This window comes from Pseudopipra pipra, chromosome 1 (genome assembly GCF_036250125.1).
Source record: "Pseudopipra pipra isolate bDixPip1 chromosome 1, bDixPip1.hap1, whole genome shotgun sequence".
NCBI lineage: Eukaryota > Metazoa > Chordata > Aves > Passeriformes > Pipridae > Pseudopipra > Pseudopipra pipra.
Window position 1 is genome coordinate 140,910,143 of NC_087549.1, and position 12,642 is coordinate 140,922,784.

Below are 12,642 nucleotides of genomic sequence, written 5' to 3' on the forward strand. Positions count from 1 at the left end.
TCACCAGAGTAACAGTCCCAAACTGAGAACAAGTTTATTTTTGTATTGTGAAGATGCTGGTTGAAGGAACATAGTTCTTGACTTCAGCACTCAGGTGCTTGTATCCAGTGAAGCTGGACACAAGCACACCCCTAAGGAGCTCACACATAGAAGCTACTCTGGAAAAGCCAGAGAAAGCTGCCATTTTGTAATGTTACTTAACTCCGTCTGTTTACAGAGCAAATTATCCTTAAAAAAATAAAGCCAGGCCTTCATCTGTATTGTAAGAAGTGCAAAAGAAGAAAAAGAAAAAAGAAAAAACAACCCTAACCCACACTCTTGGCAGCCTGGCTCTCTCCCAGGTCTCTGGTCAGGATTCCTGCAGTTCTGAGTGCCTGTTTCTTTGCTATCTTGCTTGTCTGTCACACCTGCTTTGTCTGGTTGCCTTCAGCATTTTGCATTTACTTATTCCCACACTAAGGATCTCTCTCCCCTTCCCCAGCCAACTTTATTTTAGTGCAATAAGCTGCAAGATGAGGTACCAAGAGAAATAAAACTGACACTATTCCTGCTTGTTCCACTTCGCAGTTCTGAGTTAGATGTATTCAACACATATATCTTTTATTTTTTCAAAGTAGCAGCCAAGTACCTTACCAAACTGAATCCATTTGGGGAAGTTGTAGGAAACTAATATTAGAGCTGCCATTTAATTCTCAAGGCAATAAAAAGGACTGAGAGGCCAAGTTGCCTCTGAATGTCTTTCATGTTGGTTTGTTACACAGTGTGAGCTTGTTTTACAAGTGCTCTGTTTACAAGAATGCTGGGGGAGCTGGAGGGGGGGTGTGGGGATGTTCATTTAAGTCCCACATTCACATAGGGCTACTTTTGTAAAGGCCTGATCCAGTCCTACCAGCTGCTTGCCCACAAAACTTCGCAATTGTGGAAGCTAATTAAGATTCTTCAGAGGAGCTCTCCTCTCCCAGCGGCTGCAGTGGCCTCATCAGACATGCTGTCCCTCCCCCTGGGCCCGGCAGAATGCCCTACTGTGCTTGTTCTACGTTATGGCTTATGAATTAACCAATTGATTCTGAAAATATCATTACTTTAGGGCTAAATAAAGTTCTTCCCTTAAAGGGGAAAAAGCCTGGGCTCTCCATAGGAATAAACTGATACTGTATTACCTACAAACTCCCTTCCCTCTGAGGCTGCCAGTTGAGGATTCACTTGCCAGGATACAATGGGTTCAGTACAAAGGGAATTTATCATGGATTTCTGTGAGGATGGGGAGGAAAGCCAGGGCCCAGGCAGTAAGCGTGACCTATCCAGTTGCATGTAAATAAAGCTTCCTGCAAGCAACTCCGATTCAAAAAAAATTAGTTTACATGAATTGACTCTGTATATTTGCCTTGTCTTTTTTGTGTCCACTTCTCTCTCCAGCTTCAAAGTAAAGAGACCCATAACTGGTATAGATCAAGCATATCTGCAAGTTGCTGGGTACTAATGCTGTGTAGCTGAACTACAGAGCTGAACACAGCTCCAGTGCTGGAGCAAACTCAGCTGGTAGCTATATACGATGTTGGCCCTCCACTATCTTTGAGTGCTTATGGCCTCAAAAATGTATATTCAAGCCTTAAAGTGGTTTTAAGCCAAAACCAATTCTGATTTAGAGCCTAAACTGAGGAATATATAAAATTAACTATGTTTCATCTAATACAAATAGCTGTGTCTGTGCAAACCCCTGGTTTTGAATATTTAAAAGAATGCTAACTGCAGGAACAAGACAAGAACTTTCAAGAAGTAAAAAACTCCAATGCGGTGACATACACAGTTTTAAATTGGTCACAACAAATGTACCATCAGATTGGACTTCATCCTCCTCCTCCCGAATGTTTCAAGTGTTTACCTACACCTCTTTCAATTAAAAAGAATACCCTCCCATCCCCAAACTAAAAATTAGAATATTAAGAACACTGCATAAAACCATACTATATATTCGTAATAACAAAATGCTTTATTTGGGGGGAAAACAAGGAAAAGTGTGACATCCTCATTATCAAATTGCTTTAAAAAGGCATTCTTCCTTTGAAAAAGGTAACACTCGTACAGAAAACGTGACCGGTGAACAAGCCCTCTCATTTAGCAGTGGGAATTCTTCCTTATTTTACAGCCAAAGTAAGGATCTGAACAACATACAGCCACAGATTTCAACTTTGCTGGTATTTTCCAGTAGCTTGGGACATGGCAGCCACTCAGCACTGCTCCGGTGTGACGACACACCGTGGAGATGGGGCTTTCACAGCTCTCACACAGGTCGCTTTGCAACAAACCACAAGACTTCACCATTACCACAAGAAGACACTGAGAAAGCCACAGGGTAACTAATCTTCTCGTTTATCTCCAAAAACTTTTCATGCAAGCCCTATGCTCATGAAATTCTCGTACCATTCATCTGATTACGCCTCAGTGCGTCACCACACATCCCCTCTGCTGTAAGCCAGGACTGTGTGTGGAAGGTACACAGCAGATCAAAGGCTACTGACATACAACCACTTCCTCAACGCAACTGCTTTCTGTACAGTAGGTTCCACGTTAGGATGTGTTTTAAAGACTGTAAATTTATATCCATAAATTACTTCTGCCCTCTCTGAACCTTATGTTAGCATTTCAGTTGTTAAAGAAAGGGACTGGGAAGTTCCTAAAATTGTCAGGTTATAGAGCAGGCATTCATCTTTTAGTTCAGTGTGACACTGAACTAAATACATGACACCCACGGTATCCACCCATGCTAAGGGGTAAGATACATTGGTCTTGTTTAAAGGGGGTTCATGTTGTCTGAAGTGTGAATGGCAAACTCTAAAAGAACTATTGGTTTTCTTTATTCAGGTTAGACATAACAAATATGTCAGATACAGCAGTTAGTCTAGAAAAATACATTTAAAAAAATCTTCAGCAGACCATGCTCCCTGTAACAAAATCTTTCAAAACCAATTTTACAAATTATTCTACATTAATGTAAAAAGAAAATCTTAAATTTAGCATCATGGATTCCACCAAATATCTATCTATCTATCAAAACATGACTTTCACTATTTGTAGGTGTTAGAATTCATAATACATTTTTCTAATGTATCCTGTACATATTAAATAACCTAAAAGGCTCCTCTTGTAGTGCATTAACCATTTAGCAAGCACACTCAGTATTTCTCCAGTACCATTTGCATTACAGTTATTTGCCTGCAAATGTAATTAACATCTAAAAGTGCACACAGTTAGATCCCCTCCCTCCCCATAACCTGTTTCCCTGCTGAAACCCAGACATCCACTGGAAACATTATGCTACTGTAGCTAATCTACCCATGATTAGAAATGTGTGACTAAAGTATTCTTAAACTATACAGGGACTGAATTATATACAAGAATCAAAAGGACAGCTCATATTTACATCAAGAATGAACTTCCACTACCACAGCATTATACCATGAACTCAATACAGTGTTACAGTCGGTGTTTACTTAGGACTTCAGATTTAGATCAGTATAACACAAAACTTAGCTCAAGAAATACCCTGAAAAAAAGAACATGTTTATTAAATATTACTTCTGTTTTGCCATAAGCTATATCCATTGCTGGATATTCTTACAAGTTCAGTGTTTGAAATAGTGTAATAGTGTGCTGCTCTATGAAGCAGCTAAGAACTTGTAGAAAGGTTGCTGGGAAAAAAAGGAAACAAAGAGAAGCGGAAAAAAACCAACAGAAAAAGGGGGGAAAAGGAAAAAAAAAAAAGAAGGAAACGGGGCAGCAGATACCAAGTGAAGCACTAGATTTGAATAACTAAACCAAACTGTTAACACAAGTCCAAGACAGGCACCACATGCAGAAACCCCTTGGAAAAGTGTCATAGAGATATGAGTAGGTTGTAATACACAAGCTTAAGGTGTTTCTTCACTGAATTTTTCCATACTATTTGGCAGGACTTTTCCCTACCAAGTGGAAGAATTTTGAGATTAAATTCCAGATTATCCAGTTTGAGATTAATGGCTTTACTCTCCAAGAACTCCAGTGTATGAACCTATATTACATTTTTCCAATGCTACTTGAAAAAGGCAAACTATAAACTTTTCAATTCACTTTTTACATTGAACTTCTCAAAGAAATCCAAAGTGTTGTCTTTAATTTGCATTAAAGTGGTCAAACATTTCTCCTGTTTCTTCCCCCCCCAAAAGTGCAAAAAATGAGTTGCTGCTTGGTCCACAAACATAAAATAATTCCTTCTGATGGAGTACTGCTGCCAACTCATCACTTCCAGCTTCTACTTCAAGAAAAACGTCAGCGTCCAAAGATGGAATTCAATTCCAGTAGAATTAACTCTACAATCTGATTCTGGTATACTGTGTGGACTGCTATGTTACCAGTCTCTTTCTCTGGTTTTAATAAGGTTGGACCAAAAACTATTGCTATACTTTGATAGGTCATTCGGTTCTTTTCTCCATTTTCTACAACTCTGAAAGAGAAAAAAATACACAAAAAGAGACTTATCAGTGTTAATAGGATGACAGAAAAAGACACAATCCAAAGCCAAAGACTAGTCATAGTATTTTGTAACAAGTAGTCTTGTTACTAGGACATGCAGCTGCTGTAATTTCCCTCTCTACAAAAGTTTTGTTTTGAAATGTTATTCCTGGTCCTCTCACAATCCCTCAAACATAAGGGCTTGGCAGTAAACATCACAACTATGAAGCACACTGTCTAAGGTCTATTTGGTGCTCTGGAAGCTCACATAAAAACAGACTGACATATTGCTCATAACAAGTCCAATACAGGAAATAAAAATGCAGTGGAAACAGCCATCTAGTACTTTCAATCAGATTATTTAGCTTTAAGAGAGGGTCAGCAATAAGAAGTCTTTCCTTCTATCTCTTACTTACCTCTTCAGGTGTCTAAAGAGTACCTGCATAGTGTCCTGATTTGGTTTTGGCAACTGTTTGATTAAATCTTTAACAGCAGGGACACGCTGCCTTGGCTCTTGCTCTGCAAAAGGATGAGGTATACAAACAAAAATTCAGTATTTTTGTTTAAAACTTTGGCATAAAATTTAACAGGCTGGGAATAAAAGCCATGGTTTGCAGTGGCAATGTGAGATAGGACACTGCCACCTCCCGACCGGCCCCTGCATTGCAGACAGGCAATTCCACGGTAGTTACCGCCGTTTATAATCAAAACATTTATTTTATGTCCAAAATAATTAAAACAATTGAGCAGAACTCGTATAAACACCACATCCACATTTTTCAGACTTACTAATTGCATTGACAAAGTCATTGAAGTGATTGTAAGTGAACAGCGGCTCTGGCAATTCTCTGAAAAACATCTTTAAAGCTCCTGTGATGACATGAATATCTTCCCATTTACTGTCATTCAAGTCCAGTTTCTCATCTGAGAGAGAAAAATGAATAATTAGTGCTAATAATTTAACTATAAAAGCTTTTTTTTTTGTTTTAAATAAACTTAACTATTCTTTTGTACCTATTGCTTTTAAAGCAGTGAAGACTTGCTCCACTTCAGCCCCTTTTGTAACCCATTCTGGGATATAGAGCTGTGGCAGCATAAAAAGGGATACAAAACCTCAATCGCTACAGGCAGAGATGGCTAAACTCTGCCTACTGCACTACATGCAGCTCCCCTACACTGAGGGCATTTTCCAGAAGGGAACAGGAGTTGCTGACATAACACAAATTTTTTTCTTGTCAATTAGGAAATGAGAGGTCAGACTGTGGATGGGCTACTGTCCCCTTCCTAGTTGCATCGAACAAAACACTATGATTTTGCCAGATGAAAGGGTTTTCTACACAGAGCATGGTGAAGAGGAGTTAAGCCCCTCCACACTAAAAGGCAGTAGCAAATCTCACTAAAAACACCCCCATTAACTTACGATTTTAATGCTAGTGGAAGGTTAACATGCTTGCTGTTTTTCCATAAGGTATGGAGTTATTTTGTCTGAAATAATCCCCTCTCCTCAAATTCTATTACCACCTTTCTTTAGAATTCTGTTCTAGTTATGCCTCTATGCTCCACATGAGACGAAGCCTCCAGGCTATTGGGTTTTTCAAGTGGTGTATATTACATACTCAGTTCTACAATTTTGAAGTAACTTTACTTTGAAGATGGCAGTAATTTCTCATGATATACTAAAGTTACAGAGAAAATTTTTTCCTGAGCTTTCTATGAATTTCAACCATCTGAAAATATATGCAATTGTAATGTAGTTGGAAGAAGCTTACCATGGTTGACTGCAAATCTTAGCTTCTGTATCACTGCAAGATTGCCACTAACTCTGTATAAGCCATCAATATCTAATCCTGAAACAAAGAGATAAATCCATTTTAATACCTCACACATATTTGAATTCTGAAATCATTAGGCTGCTTCTTTATAGGTCTACTCAGTAAAATTAAAAACAAAAGAAACCCACCTTGTAACAAAGGGGGGGGAAAAGTTAAACTAGTTTTTTTTGATGGGCAGGGTTTATAAGAAGAGGTTTAATTTGCTGACAGAGGTTTGGTAGGGCCAAGTTCAAAGTGGTCTCTAGAACTTCCTATGCACGCAGAAATGAGGCAACAGCTCCAAGTTTCCCCAGTGAGACTCATTATGTCTTGTTTAAGATGCTCTTGGTGGGTGGGCAGGGAATACACGGGAGTCCAACATGCAAGAACCAAGTATTTTGTGGAAACAATGTTCAATTTTTTTACGTATGGTTAAGAAATCCAATCAAATCATGCATAGAGAGCATCTCAAAGTTGTCAAGTGACCAGGTTTGCATAGAGAAGGAATGCTGTGCATGCACAGAGCTACCCAACAGCCTACAACACTAAAATGGGTAGCCCTTGCCTTAAAGGATTGCACACTCAACCGGAAAAGAAGAAAACTGTGTCTCTGTGGTTGTTACTGCAGTTACTCAGCAGTGATTAGGAGGTAAGGAATTTATTTAAAGAGTCACTTGAATGCAGCATGTGAGTCAGTGCCACTGAGCAGGTGAGTGTTGCCAGAATACCTGCAAGTCCCTGTAGCTCCTCACGGAGTTGTCTGATGCAACAGAGTACAGTTACCAGCACCATCTGACATATCCCTTTTCCCCATAATCCACTAGTCATTCCTTTACAGAAAGAACTGATTTGAAGTGTATTGGCAGTAGGAAGAAGAGTTGGAGAAGTGGGGGGAAAAAGCTGTTCATTTCTGTCAGCTTCCCCTCAGGTATTTAAAAAAGGAAAACTTCACTATCTTCACTGCAGTCCTGTCTTTAAAATAAAAAAGAAATAAAAAAAAAGGAACAAAGCAGAATAACCTCCTTCTTACAACCTGCAGATCACAGGTGGAATAAAACCTGCTGTCACAGGCAAGGTGGCAGTTTGTCAAACTGCAGTAAGGCAATGGAAGCAGTTATTTTTCCCCTCCCAGGCCATAAGATAACAGCATTGAGAAAGAGGTCTACAGGCTGCAACAAAATCCTAAATGAAGTTTCCATGAAGATGCCTTAGAATTCACATGTATTCCCCCTGTAACACTTACCCTGATTCTCAAGAGAACGTTCTCAGATTAACGGACTGGAATATATCTGAATGATGATTATGGAGATGCCATAATCCCCTCTCAGTCATCTTTTCCAAGAGATAGGGCAATGACAACAGCAAGAAACAAGCAAGAAAACCAGCAGAGACTACAGCCATGTCAGGAGTCACAACCAACATATTTTCAACAAAGACTGAAGGTGTCCTTTACAGCAGACAACCCAGAATGTCACATGTAGCTTTCAAAGTTTTCTCAGTTATTAGGTAGGAGACACTTATTTGCAATGAAAGCAAAGAAAAATTGAGTCAATGTGTGGGCACTGATAATCTCCAGAATTGCATAAAATTTAGCAGTCGGTGTAACTGTCTGAAGGGCATCAAACTGATAGACTCATCTTCTGGCAGTCAATGTGTATACAGAGCAGGAACACGACCTCTTCCGAGAAGTTTGTTTCAAGGAAGTTTTAACAGAAGTGATTGTTAGCATGCTTAAACCTTCAAAAAATGAATGGTTGCATTTTGTTTCTCTCTTTTAATCTGAGAAGATTACTGTTTCTTGTAATCCCTCTTTCCTTAGAGCCTTGCTGCCAGGAGGCTGCTCTGCCTTCTCATCAGCTTGAAATACCGAAGCAGACCAGCTGCTCAGATATAAGATTTCTTCCCCTCTTCCCATTTTGGATTCCACCTATGTCCCCATTCTTGAAAACGCAATGCTAACTACAGATACAAGTTTCAGATTATTTTCCCCAAATAACTCTACAGCATTTTTAGATTAAAACATTCCAAATTAGGTAAGAGTGGTGAGCAAGAGAGATTTGAAAACAAAAAACTTCAACCATACCATGTTCCTCAACATGCTCAATGCACAGCTTCACGAACTTTGGCACCGTGCCGTTTTCTCTTTGACACAAGCTGGTGAGATTTGAACCAAAAACTTGATCTGGAACCAAGTAAAGAGACTGATTTACGGTGGAACAGGGATCAAGTGACAGAACTAGTTCAGGTTAAAACAAACCTCTACAAAGGGCAAAGACTACTGGATACAATTGTCACGGTATTGGAGTGGAAATAGGAAAGTTTTGAAAAGAGTTTGCAGCAGTTCCCAGCGAGAAAAAGCTCCCAGTAAGAAAGAGTGTCAGCAGTTACACAAATGTGAACCCCTGAATAAGGAACTTTTGCTACTGAAATCATTTTAACCCATCAGGTGGTACTTGTAAGAGTCATACAGTTAATAATATAATGAGAAATGCAATGGATTCAAACGTGTCCTGTTACACTCCATTCCTGTTCTGACTTCGAAATATATTTAGTGTAATCTTTGTTAAAAATGTGAACAGAGATAATAAGCTTTAACTAGAGTGAAAGCTTTAGGTATTCCTTGGGGAAAAACCCTGTAAAATTTCTTTCACTGAACCTACTATTTAACACAGCAATATGTATCAATTTAATGTACAGTCTTCTAACACTTTTAAGTTCTGATATAGATTTGTAAAAAAACCTTAACAGAGCTCTGAATGGATACAAATGTGACCATGCATAGGCAACCTCTCTGCAAGGTCAGAATCTAAATATAGATATTTATGGTCAAAGATAAATTTGAGTCTTGTTTTCAAAACTACAGAATCCAGGGGGAGTGTTTTCTATCATAAACTGGAGCAAAATGAAAATCAGCTTGGGCAGAGAAGAGAATCTTGAAACGTCTCTCTGAATTTCAGCAATGTTGATTCCTCTTATTTCAATTATGTTATCACCAAACCCTTTAACAGACCCATTTCTATGGCTTTCATCAAAGATGACCAAATAATAGACGGCCTCCTCTGTTCAGATGCATGAGACAGAGAAGCAAAGCTCACACTCTTAAAGGGAAGAAGGTTTTTGTTTGGTTGGTTTTTTAACCTGTTAAATAAGGTATGTAAGTGGTCATCTTCCAGAATGAAGCATATCTTACTTCAGAGCTTCTGCAGAGACTGCTCTTGCATTTACATCATGCATAGTATCTACTTCATTTCCATTTTTCATGTTTAGTAATTTAAGTAGATTCATTAACAACTCTTGCATCTTGACAACTGCTTTGGGAAATCCAAACAGCACACCAAACCAACTATACAGTATGAAAATGGGCATTTAATGATATTATTAGCATACACATATAAGGCTAAACCACCTGGAGCCCTGCTGTAGCTACTCATGCAGCCAGCTGTATAAGCAGAATCAGTAGCAAAGGACTGAAAAAGTGCACACAGTAGAAAGCCAGGTTAGCATGCAGCTGTGGCAGGTAAAGCAGCGCAGATTAGGTAGCAGAAGAAAATAGTAGCATGTAACAACGTAATTTGCTACAATTGCCTTTGCCTTTATTAATTTCAACATACACAGGAATAATATTTTTCTTCTTATCTCAAAAGTAACTTCTGTACTTTGGCTTTTCCATGTGACAAAAAACTTTAGCACAGTTACTTCTCCACTTAGTGCATGCTGTTTCAAGTGGATTTTTCTTTCTAGAACTTTTCACTATTTTTTCTGCTCATACTGGGTTTGCCAAGCTTTCCATTTACTAAGCTTGTTCTGTAGCAGCCACAAAAGTACATTGGTCTTTTAAATAAAGACTTCTGTATTCTTCATTCATACAGCAAATGTAAAACTGTACAGTGCAGATACAACTTTTAAAATTTACACCATGCTTTTAAATAAAAACAAACTCTTAATTCCTTAATGTCTTTATTAAAAATCCAATCATTAGCATGCACATGTACAAATTAAACTTGGCTTAGTGTTTACTGTTGCTAATGTCAAAAGTTATGTCACTGAGCCATGACAAGAATACTAAGCTGTAAAGCAGAGTAAAATGTCGAAGTCTGGGAATAATGCCTCCTTATCCCAAACAAAATTTCCATCATTTACAGTTATATTATATTTGCAGATACACAAATATATCAAACACCACATGCAACAGAAGCACACCTGTTAAAGTATGTAGTTAGGCAAATTACAGTAGGATTTGGTCTGGTATTTGCCTACCCATATGCTATTTTGACCCTAGTAGAGCACCATCTACAAGTCCTGCTAAAGCATACAAATAAATAAATAAATGAAGTTTTACAGTGAGTACCAAGTCAATAATTTACACAAACAAATCAACTTAAACCTGTGCAAATACTGTTCTCTGAAAGTTTCTACAAGCGTGACAAAAGGAAATCAATTCTTTCATAACTTTCACTCAAGAGTATCTGTAAGATCCATTGTTTGTGAAACAAAACAATGTATACATTCAAAAAAAGTTATGGGAAAAATGTTTTAAGTTAGGATTCCTTTAACCTTGTCCTGGTTTGCCTAAATATCTCATTTCTTATGAGATGGCACAATTGTCTGGTTCCACACAGACTAAAACAATCTTGTGAAACAGGTGAGCACATGCACCAGCTTTGTACCCAGAGGGCTTTTCTTTCCCTTATATGCACAGCTCAGAAGAGTGAAATGCAGTGCTTCTTAGCTAGAGAGTCCAAGTCCAAATGGGCTCCTAGGCCCTCAGTTTTCACTGCAGTTTTGCCAGCAGTGAGCTGAAGGAGAGCTCATTGCTCATAAACCCCTGTGCAGTTTAATGGCTCGTAGCAGCGCTCAAGAAGTACAACAGTCAATCACCAGTTCCACTATACATCCAAGACTTTTGTTAAACAAACTATACACATGTATTTTACTCTGGAACTAGACCATTTTAACCCCCATTTTACACATGAACTACAAAACTCAGCTTTCCAAATTATTTCCTCTGTTAAAAAGGTTCATTTACCCTTAATGTAGCCTTTTTCACGGACGGCTTGTAACGTAGGGCGCCGTGTCAGAAACTTCTTGAGCTTCGTTTTGGTCTTTTTCTGATCTGTGGAATCTATATTGCTAGGTGCTTTCACTGCTGAAAAGAGAAACACATTTAGCATTACTAGCCACAGAACCAACACTGCATTTATCAGCCAAGAAACCAACATTACAAAAAAAAAAAAAAAAAAAGAATTAAGCTCCAAGATACGTAAAAAAGCTATTCAAATTTGCAATGCATCCACAATTTTTACCTTAACTTTTTGGAACTCCTTGTAAATAGCATCCAGTTTTCAAACCACTAAGACAACCCTGTCACAAAAAACCTGCAAAGCCAACTAAATGGTAGCTTACATAAGGAATCGATGTGGAATTTTAAAAATACAGCTATGTTTGCAAACCTGTCTTGTGTCTCACTAGGATTAGCTATTTTTGAAAGAAATAAATATTTTCTTGAAAATTACATATAAGACCCGGAAAAAAAAACAGTCTGCCTGATTAATTTTTCTGTGCACAGGAAATTAATTTCTGCATTTTAAAGAAATTTAGCTCCAAAATTCTGAAGTTGTAATTAAAAATGTTTAGTTTCTCTAAATCAGCCAATACATCATTACTAACTTAGTGAAACTGCAGTTTAAGCTAACAGTGCAAATATTTATAGATGCTGTGCCCCAGATAAAAATCAAGTAAAACTATTATAATCAGTAGATCAACAAAAGAATTCTTATTCAAAACTATTTATAAAAGTCAGATAAAACAAACACCTAATTACTTCTGTGCATTTGACACCACCTCAAAAATAATTCATTTCACCGCTACTTATTTTACCATTTTTAATGTGTTATACAGTAGAAGATAAAGACATTTCACACTTTTTAAAAAAAATTTGATCAATAAAACATGGAAGAAAATTTACCAAATGGCATTAGGATGCAGAATGAACTACATAAAAATCTGTTTCCAAACTTGAGTAGTTTCATTTTTATCTGCCCTTTTGAATTCTTCCCTATTTACATGTAATAATGAAGATGCAGAAAATGAAAACTGGCATTGCTAGAAAAAATGAATGGAAAAATTTCAACTCACAACGAAGTTTCTTAGAGTCTTTATTCTCCTTCTCTTTCTCTTTGTCTTGTTTTTCCACCCCAGGAGAATCTGGTACCTCATCTTCTAATGGTTCATCAGGCTCTATTACCTATTAGATTTAAGATACACAGTGATCAGTTTGCCAGTTCACAGAATATACATTAACACACAGGTTTCCTGTAGACAATTTCCTCCCATAATGATATTC

The 12,642-nt window shown here is 37.8% G+C and overlaps 1 protein-coding gene across 14 annotated transcripts in view; it reads right to left on the reverse strand.

Annotated features, from left to right (window-relative positions):
• Positions 1–1,967: 1,967 nt before the first annotated feature.
• Positions 1,968–12,642, reverse strand: part of ARHGAP12 (Rho GTPase activating protein 12) — a 77,079-nt gene continuing 66,404 nt past the window's right edge. For 12 of the 14 annotated variants that reach the window (XM_064636938.1, XM_064636891.1, XM_064636919.1 and 9 more), the window contains 7 exons: positions 12,435–12,543; positions 11,326–11,445; positions 8,383–8,481; positions 6,258–6,335; positions 5,278–5,412; positions 4,905–5,007; positions 1,968–4,480 (listed from right to left, as the gene is read on the reverse strand). In XM_064636938.1, coding sequence (XP_064493008.1) covers positions 4,306–4,480; positions 4,905–5,007; positions 5,278–5,412; positions 6,258–6,335; positions 8,383–8,481; positions 11,326–11,445; positions 12,435–12,543 — 819 coding nt within the window. In that variant the 3' untranslated portion in view covers positions 1,968–4,305. The remainder of the gene's footprint in view (positions 4,481–4,904; positions 5,008–5,277; positions 5,413–6,257; positions 6,336–8,382; positions 8,482–11,325; positions 11,446–12,434; positions 12,544–12,642) is intronic. The other 2 variants (XM_064636875.1, XM_064636880.1) reach the window with 2 other exon arrangements.